Source organism: Larimichthys crocea, chromosome I (genome assembly GCF_000972845.2).
Source record: "Larimichthys crocea isolate SSNF chromosome I, L_crocea_2.0, whole genome shotgun sequence".
Lineage (NCBI taxonomy): Eukaryota > Metazoa > Chordata > Actinopteri > Sciaenidae > Larimichthys > Larimichthys crocea.
This window is the reverse complement of record NC_040011.1, coordinates 31,048,572-31,068,832: the sequence shown is the minus strand read 5'-3', so window position 1 is coordinate 31,068,832 and position 20,261 is coordinate 31,048,572. Positions and strand designations below refer to the sequence as shown.

At 43.6% G+C, this 20,261-nt stretch overlaps 1 protein-coding gene across 3 annotated transcripts; it reads right to left on the bottom strand.

Annotated features, from left to right (window-relative positions):
- Positions 1–1,433: 1,433 nt before the first annotated feature.
- pcdh10b (protocadherin 10b) lies at positions 1,434–18,341 on the bottom strand. 3 transcript variants are annotated; one of them, XM_010746992.3, is made up of 5 exons: positions 15,353–18,341; positions 14,269–14,327; positions 14,012–14,118; positions 5,209–5,577; positions 1,434–2,862 (listed from the first exon to the last, which is right to left on the bottom strand). In XM_010746992.3, the coding sequence occupies exons 1-5, from the start codon at positions 17,699–17,701 to the stop codon at positions 2,843–2,845; spliced, it is 2,904 nt and encodes a 967-aa protein (XP_010745294.1). In that variant the 5' UTR covers positions 17,702–18,341; the 3' UTR covers positions 1,434–2,842. The 3 variants fall into 3 exon arrangements, with proteins under 3 accessions (XP_010745294.1, XP_010745293.1, XP_010745295.1); XM_010746991.3 differs by having other exon boundaries at positions 15,188–18,339; XM_010746993.3 differs by having other exon boundaries at positions 5,420–5,577; positions 15,188–18,338.
- Positions 18,342–20,261: the final 1,920 nt, after the last annotated feature.

Below are 20,261 nucleotides of genomic sequence, written 5' to 3'. Positions count from 1 at the left end.
ATATTCAGCATGTACAGGAAGATTAAGCAGGACTACAGATGATTTAGGGAGTGCATCTGAACTCTACCGTGTTATTGGTTTGTCACCATCTGTAAATACTATAATCTACCTCGGATTACAGCCGCAACATCGACTTCACACAGATAAAAACACACAACAAGATCTCCTAAATCTACACGGCTGCAGTATAGAGGAGTGAGTGGGTTACAGAATGTGTTGACAGTGAAGGACGGCATGCGTGAATTTTTCATGTACATTCTGAGCATGTTGAGGTTACGTTGGCCCATATTATCACATGTTTCATGGCAGTAATCACAAGTGTTCATTTCATGCTCAGATTAGTGGGCTGGAATGCTTTAATCACTGAGCCCAATCAATACACTCTGGTGGCACTGACGGAGAGAATGAAGTGTTTTTATTTGCTTCCTCGTGTGCTAGCTGACACGCTCATAAACCTGCTGCTTGACTGGAAGGCTCCAAATAAAATATCAATTTGTAAAATGTTTACAGCACTCAAAACCTTCAGCGTGTCACCCAAACGGCCAATAAATCTGATCTGTGGTCTGCTTAAATTAAGATAATGCCAAAGAAGCAGAGCTTCACACCACCACGACTGCTTTGACATGCGCATAATCTGCCTCATATGGACAAAGTGCACACATTCCTGCACACATTCATTCGTTATCAAGAGTTAATGAGTGAGCGTGTCCTCCAATGAAGAGGCTGAATACATGTGAACATGAACCAAAGCATGACCTCATATTCCTGTTTTTCACATTTCACATGTTCTTATGGAAACATTGAAAACAACTACTGTATGTGACATTAACTATATGACATTATATTTTTATGAGCTGCTGTGTTTTATGTAAAGTTGTGATTTAAGAGTTGTTTAAAGTGGCACAAGAACCAGTACCTCAACATTTTACAGAAGTGAATGTACGCAATTGAAATCTGTCACCAACGTCTGAAAACATTTTAACAGCGTCCTTGCAGCATTACAGCGTCAATGTACAAAACACACACACACACACACACACACACACATGTACTAGAATGATGCTGTGTGGGCCCAGGGCTGTCTGTGATTAGTTTGTGGTAATTTGATTAAACAGCTTCATTTACATTTTGACACAGGACCCCTCTACAGGCCCCCAAAATGAGGCAATAATGCAGGACCTGCCTTGGTTGATTACTTTAATCATGCAATTTCTCTGATGAATTTACAATTCATAATCAAATGACCTAAAAACAGTTGTCGCACAGTGAACCTGATGCTTTTGGATGACTCGGGGACAGTTTGCATTCGGCTCATGGGTTTAAAGCCTCGACATAAACAAGAAACATCAAATACCTTTAACAGCGTCACCTCGAGTCTGACTTCTTCTTTTACTACCAGGAAGTGCATTCAAATAAAAGCACACAAGACCTTCCTTTTCACCATTTTTCAGTTTATTGTTGGCATATTGGTGTTTCTGTTTGTAACGTGTGAGAAAGTAATATGTGTATACTGGATCCCACTGCGCTGTGTACAACACCTTTAGCATTTGGCCATATTTTACTCTGTTTCTTATAAATGGACCCTTAAAGTTTTGGTTACAATGACACAGAATTACCATGGATCTCAATCTAAATTATTACCTCCTTTGACTTTATAGACATGATCTTTATCGATATCCAAAAGTGGAAAGAAATGATGAAATAATGTGAAACAATGAGAACTTGAGTTTTACATCTGCTAAGGCTGTTCTGTCTCTCTTAAGGTCTCCCACTGGGAAAAACAAAAAGCCTTCTTCAGGGGCACTTGAACAACAGTCGAACCTCTGAATCAGAATGTGGAACCCAGCAGACGGATAGCACGCCTTCAGAACAAGTAGATAGATAGATTTATATATAGAGTTTTATATTCAGCTTGAAACTTTTTAAAAGAGTACAGTAAACACTTCTCACACATGATAGAAACTACTCGATGTCTCAGAATCAGAAAAGTGTAGGCCAAACACTGTCCAAGCCCACAATAAGGTGAACAAACCAAACCGAAGCAAAAAGAAAACAAAATGAAAGAAAAAAACAACTCAAAATTGAAAAAGAAAAAATATATAAATAAAAAAATATCCTGCCCACAATCTTTTCTTACAAAGTTTGAAGTAGATCGGAATAGAGACACCTGACCACACAAACAGAATAGAAAAATCTAAAACAGTGGTATTGCATTTTGAAATGCACAAAGAATCTCCTGTACAATTTGGCGTCTCTCTGTGAGTACAAACGCCTAAAGGGCTCAGTGGCGGTTTCTCTGGGTGGCTCTTGTTTCAATTTTGTCTTTCAATACACATATTTAGTCCTTGTCTGGTTTTATTTTCCTCAAAGATGTATACATCAGTGCTGTAAACAGGCACACAGACTGGAAAAAGGAGAGATGGGTGTCCAGTTTTATCTCTCTGTCATCAGTGTCCTTCCTCCTTCTCTGTTAGTCTCTCAGTCCTGCTGAGACAATGGGGTTCTTCTGTTAAGGCTATCCATCTACCTGCCTGCACCCATCCATCCCAACCCCCTTTCCCCATGTCATCCCTCTCTTAATCCCAAGAGTGGGGTACCTCCGAAGCCCGGCAGTGCTCCAAGAATTCCAGAAAGGAGTGAGCTCTCAGTTCCCTCAGGGGCTTATTCCTCGTTTCGTATGTATTCGAGCGTGTTTTCATTTTGATTTTTTTCTTGGGTGAGGAGGGATGAGGGCAGAGAGAGCAATATAGGTTGAAAACTTGATGCTTTTTTTAATAGCCTTGGTCGTCCAGGAGTGATTGTGCAAAGTCACGCAGTCTCCGGTATGTCCACACGAAAGGAGCTAGCAAACCCTTTTCCTCGCTGCAAGAAGCAGAGAAAAACAAAAGGCCTGGTTAGCTGTGTGTGTGTGTGTGTGTGTGTGTGTGTGTGTGTGTGTGTGTGTAGAGGGGGGGTCAAGTTTGTCTGAGGGGGATGACAAAAAACAAAAAGGAATGAAAAACAGCACTTAAATGGCCTCATTCACACAGAGTTAGAGGGTTCACACATGCACAACAAGAGGTAGGAAACCTCATATCCCTCAGCTCAGCTGTTTCAATTCACTCCTGTGAAATGGCTCATGGATAATATGATAATATGTGTGTGTGTGTGTGTGTGTGTGTGTGTGTGTGTGTGTGTGTGTGTTGGGGGGGGGGGGGGACTATGGGAACAGTGCTGGTGAACATTGCATGGCCAATTTATTTAGGACAACAACAAAAGAAGAAGGCTGAGCTTTAACGAGGAGCTAACCCTCCTCTGTCCCCCTCCTGCATGTTGCCTGAGTTTGATGACTATAATCACTGGACTCCCTCCCTCCCTCTCTGCTCCCCTCTCCGCCACACCCTGACCTGACCCCAGGCCAGTCCCAGGCTCAGGCCTGCCCCTCTTGGGACAAAGCGTCTCTGTGTATCACTGACTTGATCAGATTAGGGAGCTTCAGCCTCTTGGTATCATCATTCTATCCCTTCCTCCACTCCATTCCTCTCCCCCTTCCTCTCTCAGCCGTCTCTCTGACTGTTGTTCCCTGTTTGCCATTATCCACCTCCCCCTCCCACTGCCGCCTCCGCACTCATTAGCATAAGGGCCACAGTGATCCACTTTGCAAGAGGAATGAGTGGCGGTGTTCATTGTTCACTTGTTTATCGGCTGTTGTTTGATGTCTGCTTGCATGAGAAGTTTATGAGACTTCAGCGTCATAAAAGAGTGACATCACAGCCGGATGATCTGTCACATTATTAGATCAGACTCATTCAACTCTTTTTTGTGAAATCTGTATGGTTGTCAACACTGTTTATTTTTATTTAAGTTTGAATTTAAATCCAATCATCATATCATTTCACATGATTTGATCTGTTCTTGTCGCTGCTTTATGTCACTTCACTGTTTTAGGTTTTAATTCCCGACTCTTTTAGATTTACTCATCTTATATTGCTGAATTAGATTTGATAACTGCTGTAATAACCTCAAATCCATAATCAATATGTTCATACAACTTTAATTTAATCATCGTTTTTTATTGTATCACTTTGTGAAATTATTTCAAATCTTATGGAGCAGCTTCACCACAAATGTTTTCATTTTATTCTTTATCCTGCATGTGATACATCGTCGCTGTAATTCATGGTACCCACGCAGTTTGATCATAACCTTGGAGGGCCCTGCATTTCACTGAGCTGATCGTCCTGTGAGGACGCAGCCGACACACACTATGCTGGAACAGCCTTTTCCAAAGACTGAGAAATTCTAATGTGAACAATGGGTAGCTTGCTCAATATAACTTTGTGATCCAGGATAAAAAAAAAAGCATAGCAAATAAATAAAACATTAATTAAAAAGAAAAAATCCTGCTGTTCCTAACAGCATGCTGTGGTTTTAAATGATGGCACGGGGGAAGCAGCGGTGCTCTGACAGTTTGATAATTCCAGCTAGCTGTGTCGGATGATGAGAGAGGGGCCTCTTCAGGCACCGCTTGACAAAATTATAATTAAGCATTATCACCAAATTGCAGTGATTGAGGATGTATCTCTTTGTGGCCTTTGAATGGGAGTTTAGAAACAGTCATTTCTTGGGAAAATGCAGCTTTTTTCTCCTCAATTATCTAAAACATTTTTTTTTTTTTTTTAATGCTTCGCTGTGACGCCCACTGAATGAAAACAAGGTGTTAAGCTCGCTGCCGTTCTTCCTTTTATGCGACGGTCAGTGTCTCTTATATCACAGCAGCCATTTTTCTATAATGAGACGGAGCTTCCTTCATGCTAACATCTCCACCCACATCAAAACAACCATATAGATCACAATCGCTTATGTCATGTTTAATTTGAAAAGGCCTACAGGCCAATTACTGTAGTGCTGGAGGTCTGTATATTTGTGTGTGTCTGTGTGTGTGTGTGTGTGTGTGTGTGTGTGTGTGTGTGTGTGTGTGTGTGTAGGAATGAATTGAAACAGTAGGTGAGGGAAGATAAGTCAGAGATAATGGAGATGCTTGAGAAAGAGGGAAGAGTTAGTTAAACACTCTGACAGAACGGGGGTCAGACCTGAAATCAATTTCAGGCTTACTTCTGCCAAATCCAGAGAGAAAACTGAATTTGAAATCTTTTCTGTTTCACCTAATTCGATAACCAGATCAGAGAGTCGGCGTGCACTTAGGCCGGAGCAAAACACAATACTCACTTAAATAAGCTGGGTTATAAGGTGCTCTGGAGCTAGGCAGAAATGCTTCCAACTCTTTCCTCTCTAGGGAGCCCTGGTGGTGGCTGAGGTGATGGTTTTTGAGAAGGTGGTGGTGGTTTTGGTGGTGTAGGAGGTGTTGGTGACTGAGAGGCGTCTCTTTGCCAAAGGTGGAGAATGACTTATCGGCCGTTTGCTCTGTGCTTTCAAATACCTCTGTGTCCGGGACTGAGTCCATGCCGGGCACGTGGAGGTTGCTGCGGTAGTCCGGGCCCTGGCGCCCGTCAGAGGGCACAAAGCTCGGCATCCAGCAGCGATCAGAGTGGCCCAGGGCCTTACACTCCTCTGTGCAGTTAGAGAACAGATCGGCGCCTGTATGACAAACATAGAAACATGTATTTAAGTCTTTCACATTTATGAACAATCTACACAAACAGGAAACATGACACCTGCACACCTACACACACACACACACACACACACCTAACTTCATCTGATGCATTTCCACAAGACTTTCACAATATGTATTTATGCAATGTGCTGTTTGATTCTTCATGTCAGGGCTTACTGTTTCACCATCGTCGAGATCAAAGATGACCACACAATGGATAGAAAAATGCAGCTGCTGCTAACACACACACACACACACACACACACACACACACACACACACACACAATGGGACAGCAGGTCCTGTTTTGTAAAAAAATTAAAAATAAAATACAAAACACAAACAAATATAATATATAAATATACTTTTTACTTCACCTTTATTTAAGAGCTATAGTTACTATTTCAACAAGACATTTAGACTCATTCAAGATCTTCAATTTAACCAATGGGTGGTGAGATTCCACCTCCTGTACACTTTCTGGCATGTTTTGTAAGGTGCCAGCATCTTCAAACTGAACGTTAGAGCAAAACAGATTGCTGCAATCAAGAAAATGATCCATGACATAAGTTCATTTGCATTGCAATCAGGCAGATTTCTTTCAGGATTTTTAAGAAAGTGTCATTTTCTCTTGAAGAATGGACTACTTGACTGGTATAGATGGAGATTTATGGCCTTGGAACTGTTTAAAAACCTGGATTTCTTTCTTTTTTTCAACATCAAACATTTTCAAGACTCGGGTTTTAAAAAAGCACTCAATCTCGTGAAGAGTGTGAACTCTCTGCAGAGAGGGGCAGCAGAGTGTAAGGACTTGTCATTTCTTATTGTTCATCATCATTATGGGGAAGGAAAAGTAATTCTGTAAGTTTGTAAAGCTAATGAAGTCAACCACAAGAAATACAACCAAGGACATGCACACACAGTCAATTCAGAACTCAAATCACAGCTTTTCCTTTACAGCTTTAGAATCTATTATTGGACTGTCGGATATTCAGATATTTTAAAAAAAAAATCCCTAAAACAACCTTCAACAAGCAAGAAAAGTCAAAAACTTCAGAAAGAAGATGATAGACGGGGGATCCCTCTGCAGGGCCAAATCACAATAGTAAAATTACAATCAATACAATGAGTGATTGGGTGACAGCGCTGCTATATACAATTCTGCTTGGTCAAACAATATCATGTACTAATGACTAATACTAAATAATGCATGCTGCATATAATGCACACAGACATGCTGTTGTTCATTTCTGATAAATTTTGCATTTGAATCTGACTCTCTCTCTCTCTCTCACACACACACACACACACACACACACACACACACACTCTGTCAGGACCTCTGTGTCTTCTTTTTCATAAATGAAAGATGCCACCTCAGAAAATATTCATCTCTTCAAGTACTATTATTATGACAGATGTTAAGATGAAAACAGACCCGTGTTCTCCGGATCCTCACTCCTCTTCCTAATGTTTCCTGTTTGGAGCCACGATCACAGAGTTTGTGCACTGTTCCTTGAACCTCTGCTTATTGTCTCACATCACATTTGAACTAATCATGGATGTATGCACACACTACATGAACAAACATGTCTACATATCAGGCTGATATTGAAATTTTTCACGAAATGCAGAACTTAAAAAACTTGTAAATTACATTTCAACGATCCCCCAGTTTAATTGAATTAAAAGTGTTTGATATGTTTTAAATTGCTTAACTTCATTAAAGAAAAATAAAAAATTAATAAATCAGACGAACTCTACAGGAAGATCACGTAAATTAAATAAATAAGATTAGATAAGATAATAATTGAAGATAATAAATAAAATGATTCTAATGTGTGTGGGGAGATGGAGATGTTCCATCAAATTACTGCATGTCCCTGTTCTCAACGCTGATGAACTAAACAGACGAGAAATAATTCAAGAGAGTCAGTTAGTAAAAGTGATTTTGTCGGGTAAAGGATCAAGGAGCAAAATGTTTATAATTTGAAAATATAATAAATGAATATTAGATTCTGTCATGTTTTGTTCATTCAATTCATTTTGGGCATTTACATGCACCGACAGTGTGTGTGTGTATGTGTGTGTGTGTGTGTGTGTGTGTGTGTGTGTGTGTGTGTGTGTGTGCAGGGGTTGAGAGGTGGGTGCATTCGTTAAAACTATTGCCAGCAAACTGACCGTGCTCCCTTTAGCCCGGGCATTAGATTAACCCGACTACAAACTCAATAGTATTGGCTTACTCAGTCCCGGGCCTCAGTCTCAGTCTCCTTTTACAAAACCTATTGTTCCCCATGAAAGGCTGCTTGCAGGTACAGCTGAAAACCAGTTTGAGCATGTTGGCTTTCATGTGGAGTAATTATTTGTGAGGCGTTTTAATGGTTGCAATTCTCTGCGAGAACCTGGCCTTTTGTCAGAGAGCAGAGCCCAACACAGTTAGCTGGAACGAAGCTGTTAGTGCAGCTCTGTAGGCTGAATGAAAACCTGAAGCCAAATAGTGTTTTCATTGCCCCATATGTTTTTGTTTTTTTTGCTGTAGGGCCTACGTCCTGTGTATGCATGTATTTTGAAGCCTAAATCCGCTTGTTGTGTGTGTGTGTCTGAGTCGTGGTTTGGGGCTACAATCTGAACTGTCCAGCTAGGGCTATCTGCTGCTAATCCCTCTGAATACAGACTGATTAGGCTAAGACTGCTGCCGTCCCAGTAAGCAAAGTGTGTGTGTGTGTGTGTGCGTAGCAGTCAGCAATGGGGGAATTTGCTTTGTTACAAAGCGGATTAATTTGGCTTGCCATCACTAGCCGCTTGGAAAAGTGCCCAGTCTCCTAACGAGAGGGTTTTTTATTAAATATTAAGCAACATGCCATAAATACACCACCACATTATGTTTTAATACGGCCTCTCACGGCAGAGAAAACAACTTACTGTACAGCTTGATGGGGGAGCAACCAGAATGACGTACAGAATCAGTGCACCTGCAGCACTGCATTGTGGGCAGCAAAAACACAAAGTGGAAGGAGGACACCGAGCTCTGCTGCCATTACAAAATGGATGCTGTGTTAATTCACAAAATGGGAACTGGAAATGTGGCATTTAGACTCCATCAGAGAGATAAGACTGATACACACACACACACACACACACACACACACACACACACACAGGAAGAGAGGGAGACAGATGGAGAGGGAGAGTCATTTCAGCCGCAAAGCCAGATCAAGACATCTTGATATTTCTTGACATTTTGGCAAAATTTGATGTTCTCCTGACACATTAGACAGTCTCTATTGAATCAGGAGGATAAAAACATTTCGGCTATAAAACTGAACCCTTTGCCACACACACACACACACACACACACACACGCACACCCTGAGCCATGCTGATGATGTGAATAAAGGTTGTGGGTAATGCCTTTATCTCTCCGCTTTGTAGTTCACCAACAATTTTCTCTGAGAACACAGCCGGCTCTGTCCGGCTGCAGAGTATCTACCCTCCACTCCAACACACTATGAAAAGAATTGTGTCAACATGTCTCACACTAAGCCAAAAACAAGCAGAGGGTCCAAAGAGCAGACAGAGGGAGGGGAGGGTAATGCGATCTTGAGGAGCGCTGACCCTCGTTACTTCTGACGCCTCATCTCATCTTATCATTCTGCACGGCGCTCGCGCAGGGCAAACGTAAAGTCTCGATAATAACCTTCATTTGGTAATTGGTATGCAGAGGTCTGAAAAATGAATTACTGATCAGCGAGCTGTTACCACGGTGATAACGTGAACTGCAGGCCTAAGGAGGAATTCATCACGGCAGCAGGGAGAGATGGGAGTGGAAGGCAGGGGGGGGTAGAAAAGTGGATAAGCGCATCGACTCAATCTCTCCAAGTCCGTGACATTGGCTATATTGATAATATGTACTTTACACATGTAGCAGGACTGGAAATGGGGTCCCTGAGGGGACTCCCAGGGCTGCACAAGTGGTCCTAGAGGATCAAGCAGCAAATGAGGAACACTTAAATTTCATTCACAAGGAAATGTTTCATCACAGAATATACGGAACGACCTTTGACGTCAAGTTCGCGGCACTTAACAGAAGTAATATTTCCAGAGTCAAGAGGGAAGTTTGTCACTCTGAAGTCATCACAGATCAGCTAACGAACATAATAAATAAATTAAATTGAAATCAGCTAATTTTAGTTTAATCATCGGGAAATATTCATAACTGATTCATCATTTAGATCACTGATCAAGTTCAATGAGCTGCTTTCTTTTATTTAATGGAGTACTAGAGCTGCTTTCCTTGAGTGTTTTGATCACATGCTAGTTACTCCACAAATGATTGTTATTATTGTTTGACTGTTACTGCAGAGAAGTTTTTCGTTTGTTAAGGTTTTAATATAATTCATAATTTGATGCATTTAGTGTTTGGTTATTGATCACTGATAAAAAAAAATAATAATAATATATATACAGTGGTCCCTCGTTTATCGCGGGGGATACGTTCTAAAAATAACCCGCAATAAACAAAATCCGCGAAGTAAGTTTTACAATTATTATACATGTTTTAAGGCCGTAAAACCCCTAACCACACACTTTTATACACTTTTACACGCATTTTGTACAGTACTCCCTTAATCAGGACGCAGAACACATGTGCGGTTCTTCCTTAGCCAATTTAGGACACAGAACACAATGCGCGTTCATACTGTACAGTACACTGTAAAAAACAAGCATGCAAAATTACACTGATAAAAATCTGCGAAACAGCGAGTCTGCGAAAAGTGATCCGCGTTATAGCGAGGGATGATATATATATATATATATATATATTAAGATATAATATAATTAGTATAGATTGCAGTATATAGTTACTAGACAAGAATCTCTTCCAGCCAATCATAGCACAGTGCAGTAAATGTGTGGTGACTATCCTCTCATGTAAATGAATTCCTCACCTCCGTACAGCACATCGCCTATAGGTACAAACTTAATGAGGACGCATGTGAAGTTAAGGAAACAACGCATACATGGAAGACTACATGAAGATTCAAAGTGAAAATACATTTACTGAAGAGTGAAGAGTGGGAAAATATATGAAAACAGATGTTGCAGTGTGTGTGTGTGTGTGTGTGTGTGTGTGTGTGTGTGTGTGTGTGTGTGTGTGAGAGAGGCACAGACTGGTTGCTCTGTCTAATGACATTTTGAATCTGAGTTCTCGTTCATTCATTATAAACTGAGTCAGGTTCAGGCAGAATCAGCTAAAGCTTTTTGCTGTTATCACTGTGAGCCGTGGTACCTTGTGAGGAACTCTTTATTAATCTTTATTTTTGTGATTTCATAGATGAAACTATTATTACAAAACAACAACAACGTTTCAGCCCCAACATGTTTGCAGATAGTTTCCTCCAGCAGCAGAGCAAACCTGAGACCAGTACACTGTTATTGCAGGTTAACAAGCAAAATGGAATATTTTGACGTTTTCCTGAGGAGGTGCATTATGAATATTTTAAAACAATATGTTAAATAGTAGCAGTAGTCGTGGTGATAGTGCTACGTGTGATAAAAGAATTGCAACAACAGTTCTAATACTATTACCTGCTATAATAGATTTATGCACCAAACTAAAACATGCATTCAGTCACTGCTCTGACTCTGCACACGCTCCACACTGCAGTGTATAATGGCACATAATCTGCACTATTTGTTCATCTGAAACTGCTTTTGACCTTTACTGCAACATCCCCCCGTCTCTCCACCACTCTCTGCTAAAATGCACTGAAAAATAAGGTGTTTGTTCCACGTGTTTACTCCCAAACTGATCAGCTAAATTTATCAAAATGATATGGTAAGACGCATATATATTTTTAGGGGTCATTGCACCCTGTTACGGGTTTTTTCAGGACTTCTTTTGACTCTTTAAGTGCATCCTCGAGGAAAAATGGAGCAGGTTTGATGGGGGAACAACTGGGTACACAGCCTGAAGCAGCAGAAAATGTTGGCACGACAACACAGCCAGCAGGAGAAACGAAGACCCCTGTCAAAGCCGAGAGAAGAGGCTAATGCACCATTGTGATGTCTGACATGGACACATGTTTATTTAACATTAGCATTTATTAAGCACTGACGTGTTTCGAGTGTGCTCGCTGCTGACAAATTCAATTAGCACACAGAGCATAAAGCCTGTGTTCTTTTTTCAGCATTGTGGGAGCAGAATTGTGGGACACTAAGCCACGCTATCAATTATCCTAATCAAACAAAGACCTAATGCACAGCAAATAATCTGTTTAAAGGCATTAAGCTGGTTGATAACTCTGCAACAAAGTAACTGGATCCAATTTGCCACACCAAGGGTACCCAAAGTCATCAGTGAAGTTTTGCTGGGCCTGCCACTGCATCACAACTGGACACACAACACAGCATGTATGAGAGCAGGGCTGTGTGAACAGGCAGGGTCGGTGATGAAATGTCAACACACTGGAATTGGACATAAAGCACCTCGCTGGCTTTGTCCTGATTAGAAATTTAAAAAAAAGGAATAAAACGACTTCACAGAGGTGAAAAAGAGAAACTGATGCTGCAGGAGGATTTTTTTTTTAATCGACTGAAATGTGTCGACTATCAAAAACTGTCAAACATGGAAAGTTGGAATCAAAAGTCTGGACAGATTCAGAATCAAGTTTCAGGCCTCGATTTCCAACTAGGAAAATTAGAAAAATTTGGAAAATTTGGAAAATTAGGAAAATTAGGCGCAACTGTCCTGCACGAAAGCCCACTGTGAGGCAATTAGTATGTGATCATTTGATTAATATCACCTGAGATAGGAAATGATTTACAGCAGCAGCATTATTAGCTAATAAGAAGCCCTGTGTCAAGATCTAATTTTAAAGCCTCAAAACTGTGTGAGTGTTATAATGGGTTCGTCTGTTCATATTCATGCTTCTATATTGTGTAATAGTAAAGTCCTAGTTCAGCATTTTTCAAATTGTTTATTAGTATCATAATTGTTAAAATTATTATAATTATTATTTTTGAATGGTTATTCCTCAAAGCAAGACATCAAACCAAAGAAAAAAAATCCATTTATATTGTATTGATACTAGCATAAATTCCAAATCCTAACGGCCCTGCTTGCATAAAAAAAGAGGGACTATTCATAACAGAATATGAACTCTGGCTGGCAGCATTCACATGAAATGCTAATACGCTCGAAATAGGACAACTCCATCCACATAAAGCAGCTGGCTGGCTCAGTCCCGATTAGGAGTGAAAATGTTCCACTGTGGTGAAAAAGAAAAACCTGGAGCAGTTGTGAAGGTCTAACTCTGAGCTTATTAGAGCTAAAACGGGCTGGAGGGGAGAATGCGGGGGGGATGTCTCTGTGTCTTTCTGTTTACTGAGGCCTGTGTAACCATCTATGCCTACTGGAGTGACAGTGGAAGTGGCAGGCAAGCTCCATTTGGCACGGCGAGAGGGCCCTGCTGCGGCTGACCAGACATGATGACAGGCTCGGTCCACAGAGGGACCGCACCAAAGAAAGCTCGCCACTGAATGAAGACATAAAACCGGCATTCATAACTCAGTGGGGCCCTATTGTGTGAGCTCAGATGGGTTCCTTTAGGAAAGGAGGATTAAAAAGGGGGTAAAAGAATGTATGGAAGAATGTTGTCAGGGAGGAGAAGAGAAAGAAGCAGTCTGAGAGTTAATTAATTTAATGAACGAATGAATTGCCTGTTTTGTCTGCTTACGGCCGCAACCTATTTGGTCCGCTTCCCAGCACTCCGGTGCGAGTGAGGCCTCATTAAAAAGCCCATCACGTCTCACGGACTGGTCTCCAGCACCAAGTGACCGAGCTCACAGGGAGCGGGCTCACATATTTACAAACAACAGCGGTGGGCTTGGCTCTCTGCTCACCGACATTAAATCCCCACGTGTCCGAAAAGACAGAAAGAGATGTGTTCCCATCAAGGACGAGCACTCGGAGGCAGCTCAGAGGGAGAGGATCTGATTGTATTACCAGTCATCGCAAGCTTTTTATCTGCTTCTCTTTTTTTTCTTCCTTTTTTTTAGGGATAACAGGAAATCACAAGCCACGTGTCACTAGAGAGGAATCAGAATGTCTCAAAGTACAACACCATCAGCATAAAAGCTGATTGCCGGACACACTGAAATGCCTCAGGCGATGCTGACTCTAGCTGTGTGCGGAGTTAGTCCTTATTAAAATGAGCTTTCATTTCCCAGCCTACACAATGTGCCCTAGGGAAGAACAGTTTTGGTTTCTCCCTGTACCCACAGTACATCATAACCACGTGCTAATCATTAATACCTGCTCCAGTCCCACACAAGCCACAGAGACATGGATTTGCCACACCAAATCAACTCGGAGTGAAAAGGAGGCAGGTCACACACACATTAACTTCTTACCAGAGGAGTGGCCTCGGTTGGTGGCGTCGTGGTCGCTGTCTCCTTGCTCACTGTCTCCGTGACCGCTGTCTTTGGAGCTGACCAGGTCAGCCTCCTGGAACGCCGAACTGGAACCAAAGATGACAATAAATCAAAACTTCATTTAGCATTTTGATGCCACTCACAGCTATGATAGTTCTCAGTGGATGAAGCAGAAACAGATAACAGATAAGAGCTCAGTGACAGAGCGAGCAGCAGAAATCTCGCTCCATATTTACCTGTTGACACGTCTCGGCCTGTCAACCAGGTAGCTGAGTTCAGCTCGCTGGTGTTTGGTCTGAAAGAGAAGGGACAGTTTTCAGTTCTCAGCTTTCATTGCTCGATGAGCAGAACAAATAAAAAACAGCATCGAGCCAGAAAGAAGGATGCAGCCCACACAGTTCCATGTTGATGTTAGCTACCCTGTGTTCCACCGTTACACATGTCACTCAGAAATGGTGAGGAGTGTGTGTTTGAGAAGGTGTGCTTTTCCCACGGGGAGAGGGAGGCGCGGCTTTACAGATATGTTGCCAAGGAGCAAGATGAAGTAATGCACCTATTCAGGCTGGCACAGCCGAGACATGCATCTTTGTTCCTGTGCAACTCAGCAACTTTGTGACCAGTATGCTTAATGTGAACGCTCCTCTCCCCGGGGACTGGGTCACACACACACACACAAACACACACACACACACACACACACACACACTGATGCACCCACAGCAGCCAGCAGCCTCTGAGCCACTATGTATGTATGTTGTACACTTCTCTGATTCTGAATATTTTCATTAACATGCAATCATTTCCTCCCTGAGGACTGCTAAAGACAACATGTCAGCAGCTGGTCGTCTAATCATTGTGTTTGCTTTAATGCCTTTCCTGAAATGAATCGGATGCTGTTTGTGGTACACAGTGTGTGTTAGCACTCTATAACAGCATTGGTAGACATGGCATGCCCCTGAACTGAGGTAGAAACATAAAGAAATGGAAATGGCTCCGGAATGACACGTTTGGAATCTGTTGTGTTTAAATTGTATCAAACAGGCAGGCTTCATGTGTAGAAGGGGAGGTGCTGTCTATGAATCAGGTTTTAGACATGCTGAGGGTCTCTGATTTAAGGGGAGGGGGTTAAGCTGTAGGTATGAGAGGGACTCTTACCTCATTTGATAAAATGCTGCCATTTGATATGATGTCAGGCTGCTGGTCTGTGTACCCTGTCACTATGGCCCCGCACGGGTTGTGATCGGTGTCTGTGCTCCTAGACGGACTACACGGCTTTAGGAACATGAGGTCGGTTTTGGCAGACTCTGGAGTCAGACATACCTGGTAGCAATAGTTCTGGTTTTGGTGGTGGGAGCCGAAGCTCCCTGACTCCTCCACGGGGACTTGAGCCGAACCGGCTCCACTGACGTTACCAGCGCTTTGCACCAGCATGATATCCGACTTGCTGAGCTTTTTCTTGCGAGCCCGGCCCTGCCTTGAGCAGCATGAGCTGCAGCCCAGGCAGCAGTCGCTGGTCAGGCAGGTGTAAATGTTGAGCTTTTTGTCCTTTTGGCAGCGCACAGCCAGCACGATCATGACCAGGAGGAAGATGAAGGAGACAGAGCCCAGGGCGATGATGAGAATGAGAGTGAGGTCCAGGGTGCCGTCTTTAGCCTTAGTGGTGCTTCCCCTGTCCCCGGCGCCGCGGCCTTCAGCCACACTGTCCACCAACATCACCAGAACACTGGCACTGGAAGACAGCGGCGGCTGGCCGTGGTCTCTCACCTCAATCAGCAGGTCGTACAGCTGGTGGGGGTCTCGCTTGGCCGACACCCGCCTCGCTGTCCGGAGTTCACCCGTCCTCCAGTCCATCCTGAACATGCCATTCTCATTCCCCCTCTGGATGCTGTAGGACAGCCGAGCATTCTCACCATCATCCGCGTCCATGGCCACGATGCGGGTCACCAGGTAGCCTGGCTCAGCTGAACGGGGCAGGGGCTCCTTGGCTGTGCCATTCTTCCCCAGGGGGGCCAGCACCAAAGGGGGGTTGTCATTCTGGTCCACAATGATGACTTTGACTGTGGCGTTGGAGGAGAGTTCTGGGGTGCCTGCATCTTTGGCCTCGACCATGAATGTAAAATCCTTCAGCTGCTCATAATCAAAGGACCTGAGTGCGTACAGATAGCCTGTCTCCTCGTTGATGGACACGTAGGTTTTGACTGACATGCCCTGGATGTCACACTCTAATATGGAGTAGCTGATGAGCGCGTTCTGACCGATGTCCGGGTCCAGAGCCGTCACAGCGTGTATGTACGCCCCTGGAACGTTGTTCTCTGTCACATACACATCATATATGGGCTGGGTGAATGTGGGCGCGTTGTCGTTCTCATCTGACACCTGTACTCGAATGGACTTACTGGTGGCGAGTGAGGGCGTCCCTTTATCCCGCGCGACCACAGTCACGGAGTAGGAGTCAGCCGCCTCCCGGTTCAACGGCCCGTCGGTCACTATGGTAAAATAATTCCTGAAAGAGGATTTTAGTTTGAACGGGACATCGCCGAGGATCTCCACGTGGATCTGTCCGTTTTCCTCTGCGTCCCTGTCAGTCACACTCAGAAGCGCGATGACTGTACCGGGAGCCGCTTTTTCGCTCACCGACTCGGTGACGGTGCTGAAGGTGATCTCCGGTGCATTGTCGTTCACGTCGGTGACTTTAACCAGCACTTTGCAGTGCGCGGGCACTGCGTTTGGCCCCAGATCCTTGGCTTGGACGAAGATCTGATACAGACTGCTCTCCTCGAAGTCCACCTCTCCGCGCACCTCGATGCGTCCGGTGCGCGGGTCTATACTGAACAGGTCCTTTACTCGGCTGGAGATGTGGTTACTAAAGGAATAAACTATCTCTCCGTTCAGTCCCTCGTCCAGGTCGGTGGCGTTCAGCTGTATGACAAGCGTGCCCACCGGTGCGTTCTCAGAGAGGCTCACCGTGTAGACTGGCTGATCAAACACCGGCACGTTATCATTAGAGTCCAGCACTTTCACCACCAGCAGCGCGGTGCCAGTCCGGGGAGGCTGTCCGCCGTCCACCGCTGTCAGCACGTACCTGTGCGCCGCCTGCTGCTCCCGGTCCAGCGGCTTCTCCAAGACCAGTTCCGCGAACTTGTTCCCGTCCGTTTGAGTCTGCACGTCCAGATAAAAGTAGTTGTTGTTGGTGATATCATACGTGCGTAAAGCGTTAGAGCCCACGTCCGGGTCGAACGCGCTCTCCAGAGGGAAACGGGTGCCCGGAGTTGCGCTTTCTGAGATCTCCACGGTGATGTCTGTCTCCGGGAAGCTGGGCGGGTTGTCGTTAATGTCCACCACCTCAATTTCGACCCGAAACAGCTCGAGCGGGTTCTCCAAGAACACCTCCATGTTGAGCTGGCAGCTGGCGCTCTGCTTGCAGATCTGCTCCCGATCGATTTTTTCGTTAACGAACAGGACGCCGTTCTCCAGGTTCACCTCCAGATACGGTGATCGAGAACTGGGCACCACCTGGAAGCGGCGCGAGGCGAGTTTGGTAAGGTCCAGTCCCAGGTCCTCGGCGATATTCCCCACCAAGGTGCCATGGTCCGCCTCCTCCGGCACAGAGTAGCGTATCTGAGAGAGCACTCCATCCGTGATGCACAGGACAATCAAAAGCACAATCATCGCCGGGGAAAAAATTGCACTTGAGTAAAAAAGATTATAAACCGTATTATCCTCTGTTAATTAGCAAAATGTCAATTCCCATCACCCATTTCAGTCGAGAGGTAAAAGTCTCCAAAATGCGTAAAAGTCTCCAAAAATGTGTTAGACGTCCAGAAAAATCAGCCCGGTTAAAATATGGTCATTTTGGATTTTTGAAAACAGTTTTAGTGACTGCACGAGATTTCTTTCTCTTCCAGCTCCGCTGTCTTGTTTTTCAGACGCGTCCCGGAGAGGCTACAGCGCACATTCCACTGAAGCGCAGTGCTGCTGGAGTGGTGAAGGCAGTCTGGAGAAGAGTTGGGAAAAAAGAAATCATAATCCATACAAGAAAAAACAAGAGACACATTCTCTGTTCTGTGATGCTCCCTAATCAGGAAAAATGTCAGACTTGTCCTCTTTGTGTTTTCGGGCTCTGCGTCTCCTCTTGGCACCCCGCTCCCTCACTGCGGTCACCTCCACTCCACTCTCTACTGACGCTGTTCACTCAGCTATTTGCTTTTTTCCCGCATCGCGCCTCCCCCTCTCAGCCCCCGCGGCTGTAAATCACACAGGGAGCTCTCTCCTGATTGGATAGCGGGGTTGCCCATCAACGTCCACTCGGCCACTGTCTCTCTCACCGCTTCTGTATGTCTCTCCACCTCCCCTAAAGTCGGACTGGCTTCTCTTGTAGTAGATCTGACGCAAAAGAAAAGAGGGACAGGGAGCGACCAGACTGGACCATTCTGACTTTAACTCCTCAGCTGCCAAACCGTGGCCACACTATCCACCTGTCCATGATGTAAAGTGCATTTACATCATCAATGAACTAATATGTGATAAGACTGGGTGGGGGACTTGTTGACGTGGTGGCAGGGTCTGTGTGAGCCCCGGGCCTGACTGGGCGAACCGGGTAATGCATGCAAATGTTGTGATATGTATGCGGAGAATCATTCGCCATTCATGTGCTGCTCTTAAGGCCATGCGCTATAATTACACCCGGTACTAGTAACGTTATTAACTCTCCTCCAGCCACACAGCAGCGTGACAAGAGAGGCAGGGAGAGAGGCTGATCTGCGGACCTCATACGACCCCTAGCGGTGTAAATGTGAACCAGAAACAGAGTCATTAAAATGATGTTTGTGGTTATAATACAGGGACAGTTCATGTGTAGAGCAGTGAATGGATAGAGTGTCAAGGAGCCAGGGTAAAGCTGGTTGGACAATCAGTATCTATCTTGTGTGAGAGCAGCAAACATCCGGAATATTCAGGAAATAAAGAACGACAGCATGTTCACTGAAAACAAACTCTCAGTGTCAGTCTGCTAATGTCTTATTCCTCTGTGTTTTATTTTAGTGAATTAGAGTTTCAGTGTTATGTTCAACCAAACTAATCTGCTCTCACACCGATGTGTTATGATATCTGACGTGCGGTTTGTCAGTTTTATACAAAGTGTTTTCTTTGTCATCATACCTGCTCTCGCTTCAAGTACAACGTTTACAGCTGTGTGATTTTGAAAGCAAACACGGCAACAAGAGGGAAACAAGATTTCTTGCTTTCTTGCTTATATTCCAAATTCATCCAGAGTGAATACAAAACACCAACATTCAAACAAATTTAAGGTGGATATGAAACAAATATTTTATACTAATATTTTTAGTTGTTTCTCCAAATCATATGTGTTCATCTGTTTTTGCCGACAGAGTCTAAGATTTTCAAAATCAGCAGCTGATGACACAGTGATGCAGTGCAAATCTAAATTCTCACTGTCTTCACATCATTTGATCATGTCACTGTGTTTATAAAAATACTGCAGTTTTATCAAAGAAAATGGAACAAATGCTGTTGCTATGCTGTTATTCAAATCTTATATAACCAGCTTACCCTCAAAGACTGTCCTGATGTCCTCTGCTTTCATCTTTGATAACATGTATCACTGTGGCCTCCTCAGTAACAGCTGATCTGTGACCTGCAGAACCCACAAAATAACACAAGATGAGATGAAAACAATATAGTTACACTTTAAACCTCTATAAACACAACATGAAACACACATGTCACACATGGAATCAAAGAGTTGTTGGTGTGTGTCTGTGAAGTGATCCCTTCAGAACACAACTACACAGTGAGACACAATACACACACCTCGTTCTCATGATATGATTCTTCAACAGTCTGTGGGAGGAAATGATTTGAAAATCTTTTAATGTCACTGTTTTTTGTACCAAATCTCTTTTTCCTCCATCCTGGTGGTCACATGCAGGTTTGTGTTGGAACAGAACACCAACAAACCTGTGAGGATGAAGATACACGCTAATGACTAGTGAAACATTGTAGTCATGTTAGAAAGAGATCTGCTCAGGTAACTGGTTTAGTTTCAAATATCATGTACCCTGTAAATAACACATAACAAAAGAAATATTATTTATCTTTCAATCATCATCACTCAATATTAAACTAATCCTACAAGATTCAAATATCTTCAAACAAGAAAAAAAAAACTATGCATGTTGCACTTTTTCAGCATCTATACCTAAAATGAATT

Excerpts from the sequence above, each read along its gene's own strand:
- pcdh10b (XM_010746991.3), bottom strand. The coding sequence starts at position 17,701 with ATGATTGTGCTTTTGATTGTCCTGTGCATCACGGATGGAGTGCTCTCT. Across the intron at positions 14,328-15,187 it reads GCAGCATTTTATCAAATGAG|ACCAAACACCAGCGAGCTGA; the intron begins GTAAGAGTCCCT and ends CTTCTCTTTCAG. Across the intron at positions 2,863-5,208 it reads TTATAACCCAGCTTATTTAA|CGAGGAAAAGGGTTTGCTAG; the intron begins GTGAGTATTGTG and ends TGCTTCTTGCAG.